Source organism: Plasmodium gallinaceum (genome assembly GCF_900005855.1).
Source record: "Plasmodium gallinaceum strain 8A genome assembly, contig: PGAL8A_v1_21, whole genome shotgun sequence".
Taxonomy (NCBI): domain Eukaryota; phylum Apicomplexa; class Aconoidasida; order Haemosporida; family Plasmodiidae; genus Plasmodium; species Plasmodium gallinaceum.
The window spans coordinates 202,396-216,950 of NW_021628323.1; the positions used below are offsets into that span (position 1 = coordinate 202,396).

Sequence of the window (14,555 nt, forward strand, 5' to 3'; positions counted from 1 at the left end):
AAAAAAAAAAAAAAAAAAAAAAAAAAAAAAAAAAAAAAAACTAATATAATTTATATTTGCAGTACTGTTATGAAAGAATAAAATAGCAATATAAATTCTAAAAAAATTTTTTTTTCTTCTTTTTTTTTTTTTTCTTATAGATTCAAGTTTTAATTATTTTTAATACACTTTATTTTTACCGTTTTTACTTTTCATTTTTTTATTTATAATATTAATTGTTTATAATATACATTTTTTTTATAATCTTTATTTTCATTATTCTATAGCTTTTTTCTTTTTTTTTTTTTTTTTTTTTTTTTTTTTCGTGTATAAAATATTGTTTTTTGATCAGATTTTTTATAATTATGTATGTTTACATTTATGTTTTTTTATAAATTATATACTCATTTTTATTAGTGTTATATATTTTTTTAAAAATATTTTAGTGTATTTTATTTTCCTTTTTTTCGATTTTTTATTAATGTATATGTGTTTATGTGTGTATATATAGATATATATATATACATAAATGGATGCATATAATGATATTTTAAGCATAGTTGTTGATTTAGGATTTGAAAATACGAAAATAGGATATTCTGGAGATGAAAATCCTTTAAATATTTTTAGTTCAAATGTTGGTGTTCCGCTTGATATATATAAAAAAGTAAAAGATGAAATTTATAAAAAGTGTTTGTGCTCAAAAGAAGAATTTCATCAATTTAATTTAATATATCCTCTGTTTTACTTAGAAGCTTTAGAAAATGTCAAAGTTAAACCTTGTTTGTATCTTGATAATAGGAATTATTTTAATATAAATGAAGATGTATTTGAGAGAATTTTATTTATGAATGTTATTGGAGATAGATATATATGTAAGTTATTTGAAAAAAGAATAAAAGAATATGTGGGTGATAAGTTATACAAGCAATCAGATATAGGAAACGAATTTTCTGATAATATTGAAGAAAGTAATAAAAATGAAAATAAATGCGAAGAATTAAATGATATAAATGAAAACAATCAAAATAATTTAAATAATAATAATGAAAATGTTGTAATAAAAGAAAATAACGTAGACAATGAGTTAATAAAAAAAGAGAAAAGTTATCAAGAAGAATCATGCAAAACTGATATGGATAGTAAAACTATTTTAGATGGAAAAAATGACAATAGAAAATGCGAAAATAATAGCTGCGAACAAAAAATAAACAAAGATAATAAAGAAGACAAAATGAAGATATTGAGAGAATGGGCTGACAATAATAATTATTTTGATTTTGATATACTTGAGAACAAATTTATTGATATTGGTAGCATAAAAAATATGATAAATAAATATAATAATGTTAATTGTGGTTTTAATGAAAACATAGAAACCTTTTCTTATTTATTATCTTTACCTAATAAAAGAAATAAGCAAATAAAAACAAAAATATCTGAATTGTTATTTGAAAAATATAAAATTCCTGCTCTTTATTTTAATTCAAAATCTATATTAAGCGGATTTGCATATAATAAAAATATTTGCTCAGTAGTTGATATTGGCTCATGTTATACAGATTTTTCTTTTTGTAATGAAGGAGTTATTGATGACAAAAATTATAAAATTTATAATATAGGTGGTAATACTATTGATTTATTTTTAGAGGAATTATTAGAAAAATATAATAAAGAATATTGTGTTCCATATTATGAATATTATAAAAAAAATAGAAAACTATATAAAAAAGAAAATATTGATTTATCTTATCACAATAAAGCAAAATATAATCCTTTAAAAGATTTAAAAACTTACTTATGTGAGGTGGCAGATAATGAAAATAAAATAAATGATGCAAAGAATATGAATTTTAATGAAAATATAGAAATATATATATTACCAGATGGACAAAATATAAATATTAGTCAGTTTAGTAATATAGCACCAGAAATATTGTTTACACCTTCTTTATTAAATGATACAAAATTGAGTAATCATTTAAATAATTTATTTACAAAAGATGAGAAATTTGAAGGAATATCTACTACTTTGTTTAATTTATTAAAAAAAGTAACATCTATTAAATATAAAAATGAATTAGCAAGTAGTATTATTTTAACAGGATCAACTACTTTATTTAATAATTTCAATCAAAGATTCACTAAAGAATTTAATCAATTAGATATAAATAATAATGATAACTTTCCATGTATTCAAGTTCTCAATCAGGGTAAATATTATAAACAATATTCGTCATGGATAGGTGGTAGTATTCTGTCATCCTTTAAAAATTTTAATTCGTTTTTTGTTACAAGAAAAGAATATGAAGAATATGGTTTTGACATTATTAATAGAAAATGTTAATTTGTTTATATTTATATATATATATATATATGTATTATTTTTTCTTTGATACTTAAAAAAAATTGATACATTTATATACATATATACATATATGCATATATAAATATCATTTTTCTACCAAAATAAATTTAATCTTATTCATGTAAAATATAATGATTTTTCTCTTTTTTTTTTTATTTTTTACATAGTGAGGTTTAAAAAATTTTCATATATTATTATTCATTATTTTTAAAAAAATATTTTTACCATATATATTTAGTACTTGTTTTACTTTTTTTTTTATTTTTATTTTTGTAATAATAAAAAATTTTAATATCTATATTTTTAATAGTTTGTTTTTTTTTATATAGAATTTATTTTATATATAAATTAATCAAGTATTCTTCTACTTGATATACTGAAAATTTGTAAAAATTATTTCATAAATAAGATAAAATTAAAAAGAATAAAAAATTTTTTTTTATTTTTATTATATATATTTTAGTGTGTATACATTAATAATATTTTTTAATCAACATATATATATATTTTTTTTTTTTTGTTTTATTTTATTTTTTTTTTTTTTCATATTTTTTTTCTATACCTTAATAATACAGTATTTAATAAATGATATGTAGTTAAAAACAAAGAATAAAATTCTTAAAAAAAATAAGAATAAAATAAAAATTGAAAAAATGAATTACATTTGTTAATTACTCAAAAATGATTAATGATAGATAAAATATCATTAATAATGTAAAATAAAAAAAAATAAAAAAGTGGGAAAGTTGAGAGATAAATTCTAAATATGCATGCTTAGTTATGTATTTATAATTTGAAAAAAATAGATATGTTCTTTATTTTTTTGAAGTTCTTTTAATAATTTATTTTTTAATAAAATATATTTTTTTATAGATAAATAATATAAAAATAGAGTTCATTTAATTTTTAAAATATGAAATTGTTATTCACTGAAATATCTATTTTTAATTTTTAGAAATTTATATAAATTTTTAGAAAATTAATATTTAATATTTAAATATATATATTTTTAATATTGAAATGTACTTCCATATAACTTATATAATTACAAATTTATTTTTAATAAAATGTATCTATATTTAACTTTAAAAATCTTTAATTTCTCATTGGTAAAATAATAACTTTACTGTTTTAAAAAAATATCTATAGATAAATGTAAAAATTAAAAAAAGAAAAATTATAAATGAAAACCAATCACTAAAAAATTGCTTTTTTATTAAATTAATATTCCTATAAGCCTAATGATGCAAGGTTATATGGAACACAAAAAAATTATAAATAAGAGAAAATAAAATATAGAGGGCATAAAAAGAAATAAAAACAAAACTTTATCAACATCATATATATATATATGTATTATAGATAATAAGAGAAAGAAATGAAAGTTAAAAAATATTCAACAAGAATAAATAAAACTAGATATAAAAATAATGGAAATGATAAAAATATATTTAAAAATGATTTATTTTTTAAAGCAGCACTATTTGTTGTATTAACAGTACAATCTGTTTTAACTTTATTGATGATAAGAATGAAGAAAGTTAAAAACATAAATTATAAAATGAAAAATGAAAGCATAATATTTTTATCAGAAATAATAAAATTTTGTGTTTCTTTCCTTTTTTATTTTAATGAAAATAAATTTAGTTTGAAATTAGTTAGTAAAAATGTAGGTGATATAATTACGAGAAAAAAAGTATATATGCTTTCTCTATTAGTACCAAGTACTTTATATTATATTCAGAATATATTTTTTTTTATATCCCTCTCTAATATTCCAACCCCATTATTTCAATTGTTATACCAATTTAGAATTTTAACAGTTGTAATGTTTAGTTTATTAATTTTAAAAAAGAAATTTAGGAATACACAAATGCTTTCTATTATATTTTTATTTTTATCTTTGGTATGTTTGAAGGATTATAATTTAAATGATAATCATCCTACATATAAAAAAAAAATAAATGCATCTATCGATAATAATACAAGTAAGTGTTATTTATATAAAGAATTAGTGGATAATAATTTAAATGAAAGAATAAGGAATCAAAATAATTTCATATATCTTAACCATAAAGAGAAACCATTAAGTAGTAACAGAGTATTATCATTTTTTTTTGATGAAAATAAAAATGCAAATATATTTGAAAAAATTATGAATAAAAATATCAATAAAAATATTTTATGGAATAACAGAAAAAAGTTTGGTGAAATTGATTATATAAATAATGATTTTATAAGTAATAACAACATTAATATTTATGAGAGTGATATTAAATCTAATAATAAAAGTAACAATAATTTTAATTATTATAATAATAGAAATAGTTTTTGTATTGATAATATTGATAATAATAATAATAAAATAGGTAATATATTAATAGGAACATTAACTACTTTTTTAGCTACATTTACAAGCGGATTTTCAAATGTGTATTTGGAATTTTTGTATTCTAATTATAGATTTCCTTTCTGGTTTCAAAGTATGTGCTTATCATTTTTTACAATAATAATAGGTTCAGTAACAAAAAACATAGATGTACATCTAGTATTTAATAAGTACTCTAATAATAAAATTCCATTAGGTGAATATAGAAGAAATTATTTATCTAAAGATATGGATTTTAAAATGTCTAATATAGAAGAAAAAAAAGAGATAAAAAATGAAGAAATTTTATTTTTACAAAAACTGAAAAACTATTTTTTTCAGCATTTTGATTCATTTAATGAATTTATATATGTTTTTTTCTTAATTTTTTTACATAGTACTGGTGGGTTAACTGTTGCAGTTTTTATTAAATATGTTGATAGTGTTTCACGTTTCTTTATCACTCCTATCAGTCTAATAATTAATGTATATATATCTTCTATGTATTTTAAAGATTTTAACTTTACATTTAATTTTTTCATTTCGTTGATATTTGTTTTCTTTGCGTTGTTTCTTTATTTTAAAAAAAATTGTTAACTATCTAATTAAAAAATTATATATATTCTTGTTATACTTTCTAAATTTTTTGTATTATCTAATTTTTCCCTGTATCAAAATTATTGTTCATTATAAGGAATTTTTATGAATTTGTAGTTTGCTTTTTTTCATAGATATTAGATATTTGTTAATTTTATTAAATTAATATTATAAATATTTATATTTGTATATGCTTTAAATAAAGATTTTTTTTTTTTTTTTTTCTTTTTTTTATTTAAAATTTGAAAATTATATATATTATATAAATTCATATATAAAAAAAAAAAAAATATCTTAAAAATGAAAAAATATTTTCATTATAGATATATTTAAAAATGGGAAAGAACTATTACCAAAAAAAAGAAAAATAATATTATATAATGAAGGTTTTTTTTTTTCATATATAACAATGCAATAATAAAATATTTAACTAAAAATATAACTAAAAATATTTAAATATATAACCCTGTGAAGTATTAGAAAAAAAAAAAAAAAAAAAATAGAATCCACTAATTTATTGTGATATATATTAATAAAAACTACAATAAACAATAAATTTAACGAAAATTTTTTTAAATATAAAATTAATTATAAATAATAATTTATTTCAGAAAATTCTTAGTGTATTAAATGTAATATTAATTAAGCTTAATAGGATTCATAATAGAATATATATAAACATGTTAATTATAATACAAAGATTATATATATAAATTATTCTATAAAAAATTATGTTGTTTTTGTGTCTGGTTTATTTGTTTTATCTTTTTTTTTTTTATTTTTTCCTTTTATAATTTTTTTATAATTTATTATATTTCTTCCTATTTTTAATTCATTTTTTCCATTTAATTCATCATATGGCTTATCTTTATCTTTTTTTTCCATTTCAAGAGGATTTAAAGAATTGTCTATATTTTGTTCTGTTATAGAAGTAAATAATTTTTTAATAGATTCTTTTTTTTTTTTAACAATATGTTTGTCTGTATTTTTTAAACTTCTTTCTTTTTCTACTTCTTCAAACAAATCTTTATGAATAACTGGAAGCCATTCCATTGGATATGCTGAGCTGAAATCTCTTATTTCATCCATATTTATATTTTTTTTTTTCATCCTTTCATCAAATAATTCATTTCTTTGTTTTAAGTATCTATTTAATTCTTCCTCATATACTTCTTTATGAGTAATATTTTCTCCTTGATCTAACATACCTACTTCACATATTTTTCGGATAACTCTAGGTTTTTGAACAGTTGAATAATAGATCATTCTTAAAAGAGACAACTCTTTTTCATTATATTTATTACATTTATATATGTACTCATGCAGTTTTAAGAACTTTTTCATTATTTCTCTGCTTTTCAATTTTTTTGTATCTATTAAATTAGTATATTTTCTTATTATTAAACAAGAATTTTTTAAGTCCTTCTCTTCTACATATTTTTCAAATAATTTATTTACTTCTTCTTTTTTTTTTTTATCATATTTGATTGGTTCATTTAAGTATGGTGTTAGCTTATTAACATCTAGTTTTAATCTTGCATTTCTATATATTTTTCTCTCTTTATTTTTTTTTATACTTTCATGTTTTCTAAATGCTTCAAATATTTTATTCCCTTTCATACTTAAAATTTTTGTATACAATAATTGTACTTTTTCTAATTTTATATTAGGAGGATAATTCTTAAATTTATGTATTAATTCTTTATATTTTTGCGTTGCTTCAATTATTTTATAATCGTAGTTCATATGTTTATATTTTTCTTCATAATTAGTATTGTTTTCATCATCATAAATGTCTTCATAATTTAAAGTCTCTTTCTTTTCCTCAAGAGAGTTATCATTATTTGTAGTAAATACACTTACTGTATCACTTTTATTTGATTCTAAAACTTCCTTACTTAAATTTTCATTCGGTCTTTTTTTTTCTAATTGACTTTGTTCATTCATAAAATCTCTTTCTAATTGTTGACAATATTCATCTAATTCATTATATTTATATTTAAAATTTAAAAAATCAATATTTTTGTCATTTCCATACTGAAAAATGTACGTTTTTAGTAGTTTACTTAATACTTCATCTACATTATTTTCTGTTGGGTATATATAATTCAAATGATTAAAGAAAATGTAAGGTAACGAATTTAATATTTTAAATGATTCTTCTCTTGTTAGTACATTTCTATTTTCATTTAAGATATTATAGCATGTGTTTATATCATCATGATATAAAAAAAAATAAAACTGTTTTTTTAAAACATTTCTATCATATATTTTCCCATATAAATCATCAATTGAACGTATATCAATTTCTTTTTTACTCCTTAATCTAGTTTTATAATTTATGTAAGTTACATGATATTTCCTTAACACATTTTCGTAATCTGTACTGTGTTCTTTTGGATATAATTTTTTATTTATGGTTATAACTGGTAATTTAGCTAGTAATCTGGAGCATTTATTTTTCTTTTTTTTTGTAAAATGACATTCCTTGTTAAGTAAAATTCCTATCTTACTAATATAATTATCTCTTTTTTTTAAAAACACATCCTTATTTAAAAATATATTTTCATTTTGTAAAATGTTTTTAAAAAGTAGCTTCTTAACAAATTTTTTCTTACTATTGCTATTATTTTTTTTATTTAAAAACGGTCTGATAAAATTTCCTCCTCTACTTAAATTTAAGGAGTGCCTATCCTTTGCATTAATTGCTATTAAATTTCTTTTTTTTCTTAATGATAATTCGTTCACTATTTTATAAAAATATTTTATATAAATATAGTAAAATAATATATGAAAAAAAAAATATTTCATGTTAATACATTTTTGTTATATAAAAATATATATAATGTTGTGTTCATGTAAATATTTATACAAATAATTAATATAAATAGTTTTTTAAAGTCTAAAAATTATAAATATTCAAAAGTATTATATTATGTTTTGAATATATTTAGCATTCACTAATTTCATGTATTTTTTTTTTTTTTTTTTAACAATATATATATCTAAATAATTTTCCTTTTATCCAAATTTATTTCATTATATTTTACTCTGTTTTTCTTTAACTAAATATTTATGTTGAGCATTTCTTCTTTCAGTTCATACATTCATGTCTGTTTCATTATTTATGAAATTATATAGAATTTTCAATATCAAAATGTACTTCAAAATTAATTTTTTCAACACACTTTCATATATATTCTTAAATTATAATCAGATTTATTTTAAAATTAAAGGAAAAAATAGTTATAAAAATAATTAGTACAAAAGAAATATATTTTTAAAAAAATAACAATACATTATATTTGAAGATATCAGTTAAAACATATAGGCTTATTTAAAAAATACATTTTTTCTTACAATATTTTTTATTTTTTTCAATTATCAGTATGCTTATTAATTATATATATATATATATATATATAAAATTTAATAGTTAATTTCTTATTAATTAATATCTAAAAGACTAAGTTAAAAAAAAATAAATAAAAATTTGAAAAAGATGTAATTAAAAAATATATGATAGTTTTTATTAAAAATATTTATTTTCATGAAGAAAAATATATTAGTTTAAAATAATATTGAAAAAAAAAAAAGAAAAAAAAAAATAAATAAAAATTTAAAAAAGATATAATTAAAAAATATTTAATGGTTTTCATTAAAAATATTTGTTTTCATAAAGAAAAATATATAATATATTAGTTTAATATTGAAAAAAAAAAAGAAAAATTAAAATAAAAAGAAATATTAAGATTTTATAATAAAAAAAAAAAAGTTTATTTATTTTTACAAAATAAAATAATGAAAGAAATTTTAAAAAATTTGAAAAAGGAATTTAATAAAATTATACTATATAACTAATAAGAATATACTATGTGAAAAAATGAAATGAAATTATTTTGACAAAAATATAAAATTAAAAAAAGCCAATTGTCTTTTTATTTATTAAAGAAAATTATAGATCTTTCCTTAATAACATTTATATATATATATATATATATATATATATATATATATATATATATATATATATATATATTAATATAATATGTTAAATAATTCATTATTTTGTATATGTTAATGAAATATTTTCAAGTTATTATTACGAAATTTTAATATATGAAAAAATGAAATTCGTTTCTTTTTCTATTTGTTTTAAGAAAAATCCTTTTTGAATTTGTGAAAGAGGGAAGCTAAGCTTTGATCATCAAATGCATTTAATAAAGAACGTGTAATATTTTTATATTTTATAATTTTACAAAATTCATCTGTTACATTTTCAAATAAAATTGATTTTTCGTGTGCTAAATCAATGATTTCTTTTGGAAGACCAGCTAATTTAGCTATATGTATACCAAAAGATTTTGGGCACACTCCTTTTATAAATTTATATAAAAATATAATTTTTTCTTGTTCGTCATCAATACTTAAGCTCATGTGATAGTTAGAAATATTTTTATTATGTTTAACTTCTTCTACTAATAAATGATAATGTGTTGAGAAAATACATCTACATTTAATTATATCCGATATTTGTTCTAAAGTGGATAATGCAATTGCTGTTCCATCAAAAGAAGAAGTTCCTCTACCTAATTCATCTAAAATAGCTAAACTGTATTCTGTACTTTGTTTTAATAAATTAGAAATGTCTTCCAACTCTACTAAGAAAGTACTTTTTCCCTCAAATAAGTTATCACTTGATCCTAACCTTGTAAAAATCTTATCAACAATAGTTAATTCACAATATGTACAAGGTACAAATGCACCTATCTGTGCTAAAATAACAGAAATAGCTGTCTGACGCAGCAAGGTACTTTTTCCTCCCATATTTGGTCCTGTTAATAACAAAGTAGATTGTTCTTCTTTATCACATCCCATATAAATATTATTTGAAATAAAATTAGGCATCAGTGTAGCAACAACAGGATGAATATTATTCTCTAAAATTAAGATTGGTTTTTTATTTTCACTACTATTAAGAATGTTCTGAGAATTGTGTGTTTCTTCTACTTTCTTTTCTTCATTTATTTTTTTCTCCTTTTCTTTATTATCATAACATATTGGGTGCAGTATTGGCCTAGTTAATGAAAAAGAAGTGTTTAAAGCTACATATGAAAATGCTTGTAAACAGTCTAACTCTGCGATTAACCTACTTGCAGATATATATTTTTCATAATGTGTATAAAATAATTGAAAAATTTTTTGAAAAAATGGATAAATAGCATCTTTTTTTTCTTGCTCAATGTCATCTAACATCTCTACATAATTTTTTATTTCTTCATTTTGAACACGAACATAACCCTTTTTAGCAGATGTAATTTCAACATCCTTTAAAAAAGATTTAGGAACATTATCAGGACACTCTACTTCATACTTATATTTTGCATGAACAAATTTCAAAGTAGGTATTTTCAGATATTTTTTCATATTAGTTAATATTTGATTTAATTTATTTTCAATATCTTTTTCTTTCTTATTTATCACATCAATTATTTCATCACAACCTTCGGCAGGTTTATATTCTTTTTCTCCATCAAATTCAATTTTTTGCAAAAATTCATTTGTAATATGTTCTATATCTGGATAAGATCCTTTTAAATCGTTTTTTTTATTATCAGGTGTGTTACAAATCTCAAAGAGACGAGAAGGTAATTCATCATCTTTATCTATTGTATTTATCTCCTTTAATAAAGTATCCATTTCTTTAAATGCATTTAAAAAAGTTACAAATTCCTTTAATTTTGTGTTTACAATATTATCAAAAAAAACTGCACCTCTTTCACTTTGTGACGCTTGAATACATATTTTGTTTAATAGTCTTTCTATATCAGGTAATTTCTTTAATTTTAATCTAATAAGTGATAAAATATGCTCATTTTTTTTTAAAAACTCTACAACATCTAATCTTTCATTAATTTTTTTGCAATCCAATAATGGGCTACATATCCACCTTCTTAAATTACGAGCACCGAAATTAGTACACGTTTTGTTCAAGTAATCATATAAAGAATTTTTGGTATCTCCTGATTGCGTTTCTAATATTTCTAAGTGTTTTAATGCGGTTGCATCTAATACCATATAATTCTCCTTTTTAAATAAATCATAATGCTCTACTTTGCAAAATTTAAAAATTTTCTTATCTAATAATAATGATCTCAGATATATAATAAATCCCCCAAATGCGCAAATTACGCTATTTTGTTCTTTATAAATTTCTAAACTTTTAGGCATATTTTCAAAATATTTATTAATTTCATCTAAAGATGTAATTATATTTGGAAAGTTGTTTAGACTAGTTAATTCAGGAGATGCTGCAATATTTTTAAAAATAGATAACACTTCTTTATTAATATTTTTTGAGCAATATAAAATTTCTGCAGGGCACAACTGAGCAAGTATTGTTCTCAATTCTATTCGTGATTCATCATCATTGCAATATCCAACTGCTATATATGAAGTAGCAATATCACTAACAACAAACCCAAAATTACATTTAACTTTTGATTGATTATTGGAATCTTCAAGCTCTTCTATTTCATCAAAATAAAAACAAACTAAATATTTTGTTTCAGCAGTTAGCATATTATCATGTAATATTGTTCCTTTTGTATATATTTCATTAACTTCTCTTTTAATAGCTTTATCTTTTGGCCCTGAGCATTCTCTGTTTCTTTGTTCTAATTCTTTAGGTGTTTCCATTTGTTCAATTACAACAACTTTGTGCCCACTATTAATAACTTTTTTTGCATAAAAATGTAATGATTGCTCAGGAAATCCTAGATGTGGTTTCTGTTCTCCACCCATCCAATTCAAACCACATATAGTATGCATAATACATGCATCTATATAAAATATTTCATAAAATCTTCCCATTTTAAAAAATATTATTTTATCAAAATTTTTAGCTTTAATCTTCCAAAATTGTTGCATACCAGGAGTATAATGAGCTTGTTTATATTCAAGAGCCCATTTATGATCAGGTGAAGGAGTCCACATAGTTGTACAATCATAATTAGGATCTTCCGGGTTATTGAGATTACTATCCCTTATATATTGTGGTTGTATCCATTTTGGGAACTCAAAAGTATTACAATACAAAAAATATTGTTCTATATATAATCGGAATTTGTCATTTGTCATACTAATTGGTAAACTTAAATATTTATTTCTTAAAAAATCTAATTCTTGAGACTTTTGTGTATCTTCTCCTTTTCTTCTTTGTATATACTTTATATCATTGCTCTTTTTTTCATTAAATAGGGTTTCTTCTATTTTTTGATTTGGCTGATATAATAAGTTGTTTAGTTTGTCATCAACGCCTTTGTTGTTCATATTTTTAACTGGTTCTTTTTGCTTATTATCATTTATATCTTCACTTGAAGAATCAAGCAGAATTTTTCTTTTCTTTTTTATAATAATATCTTCTTCTGTGCTTAACTCTTCATTAAGAATGCACTCTTGATTAAAAAATGTATTATTTTTATGAATATCATTATCAAATAGATTGTTACTTATCTTAATATTTTCTTTTTCATTGTTCTTTTCTATATTAGATGTAATGTTATCTAATGTATTTAGTTTTGAATTTAATTCAACTTTATTTTTATCATTATTATTGTTAAAATTTTTATTGTCATTATTTAAACAATCCTCATCTTTATCCTTTATGTTATCACATATTTTATTTTCATTTTCTTTTTTTATATCTATTTTATTATTTAAATTATTGATATTTCCATCATTTTTTTTTATTTTAGTATCATTTATTTTAAAAAAACTTAAAATAGATGACTGTTTTTTATTTGAGTTAGATAAGCATGAAGAATTTTCTTTATTAATTTCAGGCATTTCTTCTATTTTTCAAATATTTATAAAAATATATATATATATGTGTATTTATTAAATTTAAATTATCAAAGATAAATTAAATAATGAATAATATTATTTTTGTTAACTTATTAAATATATATTATACGTAAGCAATTTTTTAGATATTCAAAAACTGTAAAAAAAATAAAACATACTTTTTTTATAATCTAAATTAAATTTACATATATCATTTTAAAAAGAAAAAAAAAATTATAAATCATTGATATATTATTGATTTATAATTACTTCTTAATATATTTTACTTTTTTTTTTTTTTTTTTTTTTTTTTTTCTAATCTTTTATAAATATATATGAATATACAAATGATTTTGTAATAAAGATTTTCATTATTTTGTTTTTGATACAAATTATAAATTATTCATTATATAGATGAAAAAATATATTTTCTTTTATTTTAATTTTATTTTTTCATCAATGAATTTTATAAAGAGTTAAACCTTTTTTCATATATTTTAATCGTGTCTAATGATTAAAGAATCATATAAATATGAATATATATAAATATATATATATATATATATATGAGAAAAATATCCTCTTTTTTTATATAATTGTTAATTAAAAAATATACAAATAATGTTTTTATATATATAAATATATATTAATATTAAATGAACTTATATTTAAAAACTTTTTTTTTCATTATTTTTGAAATATCTATAATATAAATATATAATATATAGATATTCTCTGCAATTTTTATATAAAAAAATAATTGACTCGATTAAAATTTTATTAAAAATTTCATTTGCATTATTATTAAATATCCATAATTTGAAAAGGATTCATATTTTTATATCTTTTTTATTTAAATTTTTTTTTAAATTTAAATATAGACGTATGAAATAAAAAAAGATAAAAAAAAAAAAAAAAAAAAAAAAAAAAAAACACATATATATATATATATATATACAGACGGATATAGAAATAAAAAATATTTTTATAATTATATAAACAAAGATTTCAATATCCCTCTCTTTTTTTTATTACATTTTTATAATAATATTTATTATTATCACATAATTTAGCTATAGTGTGTAATTTATTTACATTAGATATTAAAAACTGTATAAAAAAAATTAATATATAAAATTAATTTTTGTTATTTAAACATAATATTAGAAAAAAAGATTTTTTGTTTTAAAAAAAAAAAAAATATAATTTCATTGTATTCACAAAGACTATGTTTTTATAAAAGTATTTCTTTTCTTCTTAAATTTAAAACTTAGATAATAGTTTTAAAATTTTAAGTTAAAAAAAAAAATAAAGTAAAATAAAATAAAATAAAACAATAATAAATTTCAATAAGAGAAAATAGTTTCAAAAAAAAAAAAAAAAAAAAAAAAAAAAAAT

At 18.5% G+C, this 14,555-nt stretch overlaps 4 protein-coding genes across 4 annotated transcripts; 2 read left to right on the forward strand and 2 right to left on the reverse strand.

Annotated features, from left to right (window-relative positions):
• Positions 1–508: 508 nt before the first annotated feature.
• Positions 509–2,326, forward strand: ALP2b (actin-like protein, putative; the record flags this gene model as incomplete). Its single annotated transcript, XM_028674258.1, has 1 exon — positions 509–2,326. The coding sequence occupies one exon, from the start codon at positions 509–511 to the stop codon at positions 2,324–2,326; it is 1,818 nt and encodes a 605-aa protein (XP_028530629.1).
• Positions 2,327–3,725: 1,399 nt separating this feature from the next.
• Positions 3,726–5,312, forward strand: PGAL8A_00026500 (UDP-N-acetyl glucosamine:UMP antiporter, putative; the record flags this gene model as incomplete). The annotated part of the gene is made up of 1 exon (XM_028674259.1): positions 3,726–5,312. The coding sequence occupies one exon, from the start codon at positions 3,726–3,728 to the stop codon at positions 5,310–5,312; it is 1,587 nt and encodes a 528-aa protein (XP_028530630.1).
• Positions 5,313–6,041: 729 nt separating this feature from the next.
• Positions 6,042–8,123, reverse strand: PGAL8A_00026600 (conserved Plasmodium protein, unknown function; the record flags this gene model as incomplete). Its single annotated transcript, XM_028674260.1, has 1 exon — positions 6,042–8,123. The coding sequence occupies one exon, from the start codon at positions 8,121–8,123 to the stop codon at positions 6,042–6,044; it is 2,082 nt and encodes a 693-aa protein (XP_028530631.1).
• Positions 8,124–9,467: 1,344 nt separating this feature from the next.
• On the reverse strand, positions 9,468–13,160 carry MSH6 (DNA mismatch repair protein MSH6, putative; the record flags this gene model as incomplete). The annotated part of the gene is made up of 1 exon (XM_028674261.1): positions 9,468–13,160. One exon carries the CDS (start codon positions 13,158–13,160, stop codon positions 9,468–9,470), a length of 3,693 nt encoding a protein of 1,230 aa, XP_028530632.1.
• Between the last annotated feature and the right edge of the window lie 1,395 nt (positions 13,161–14,555).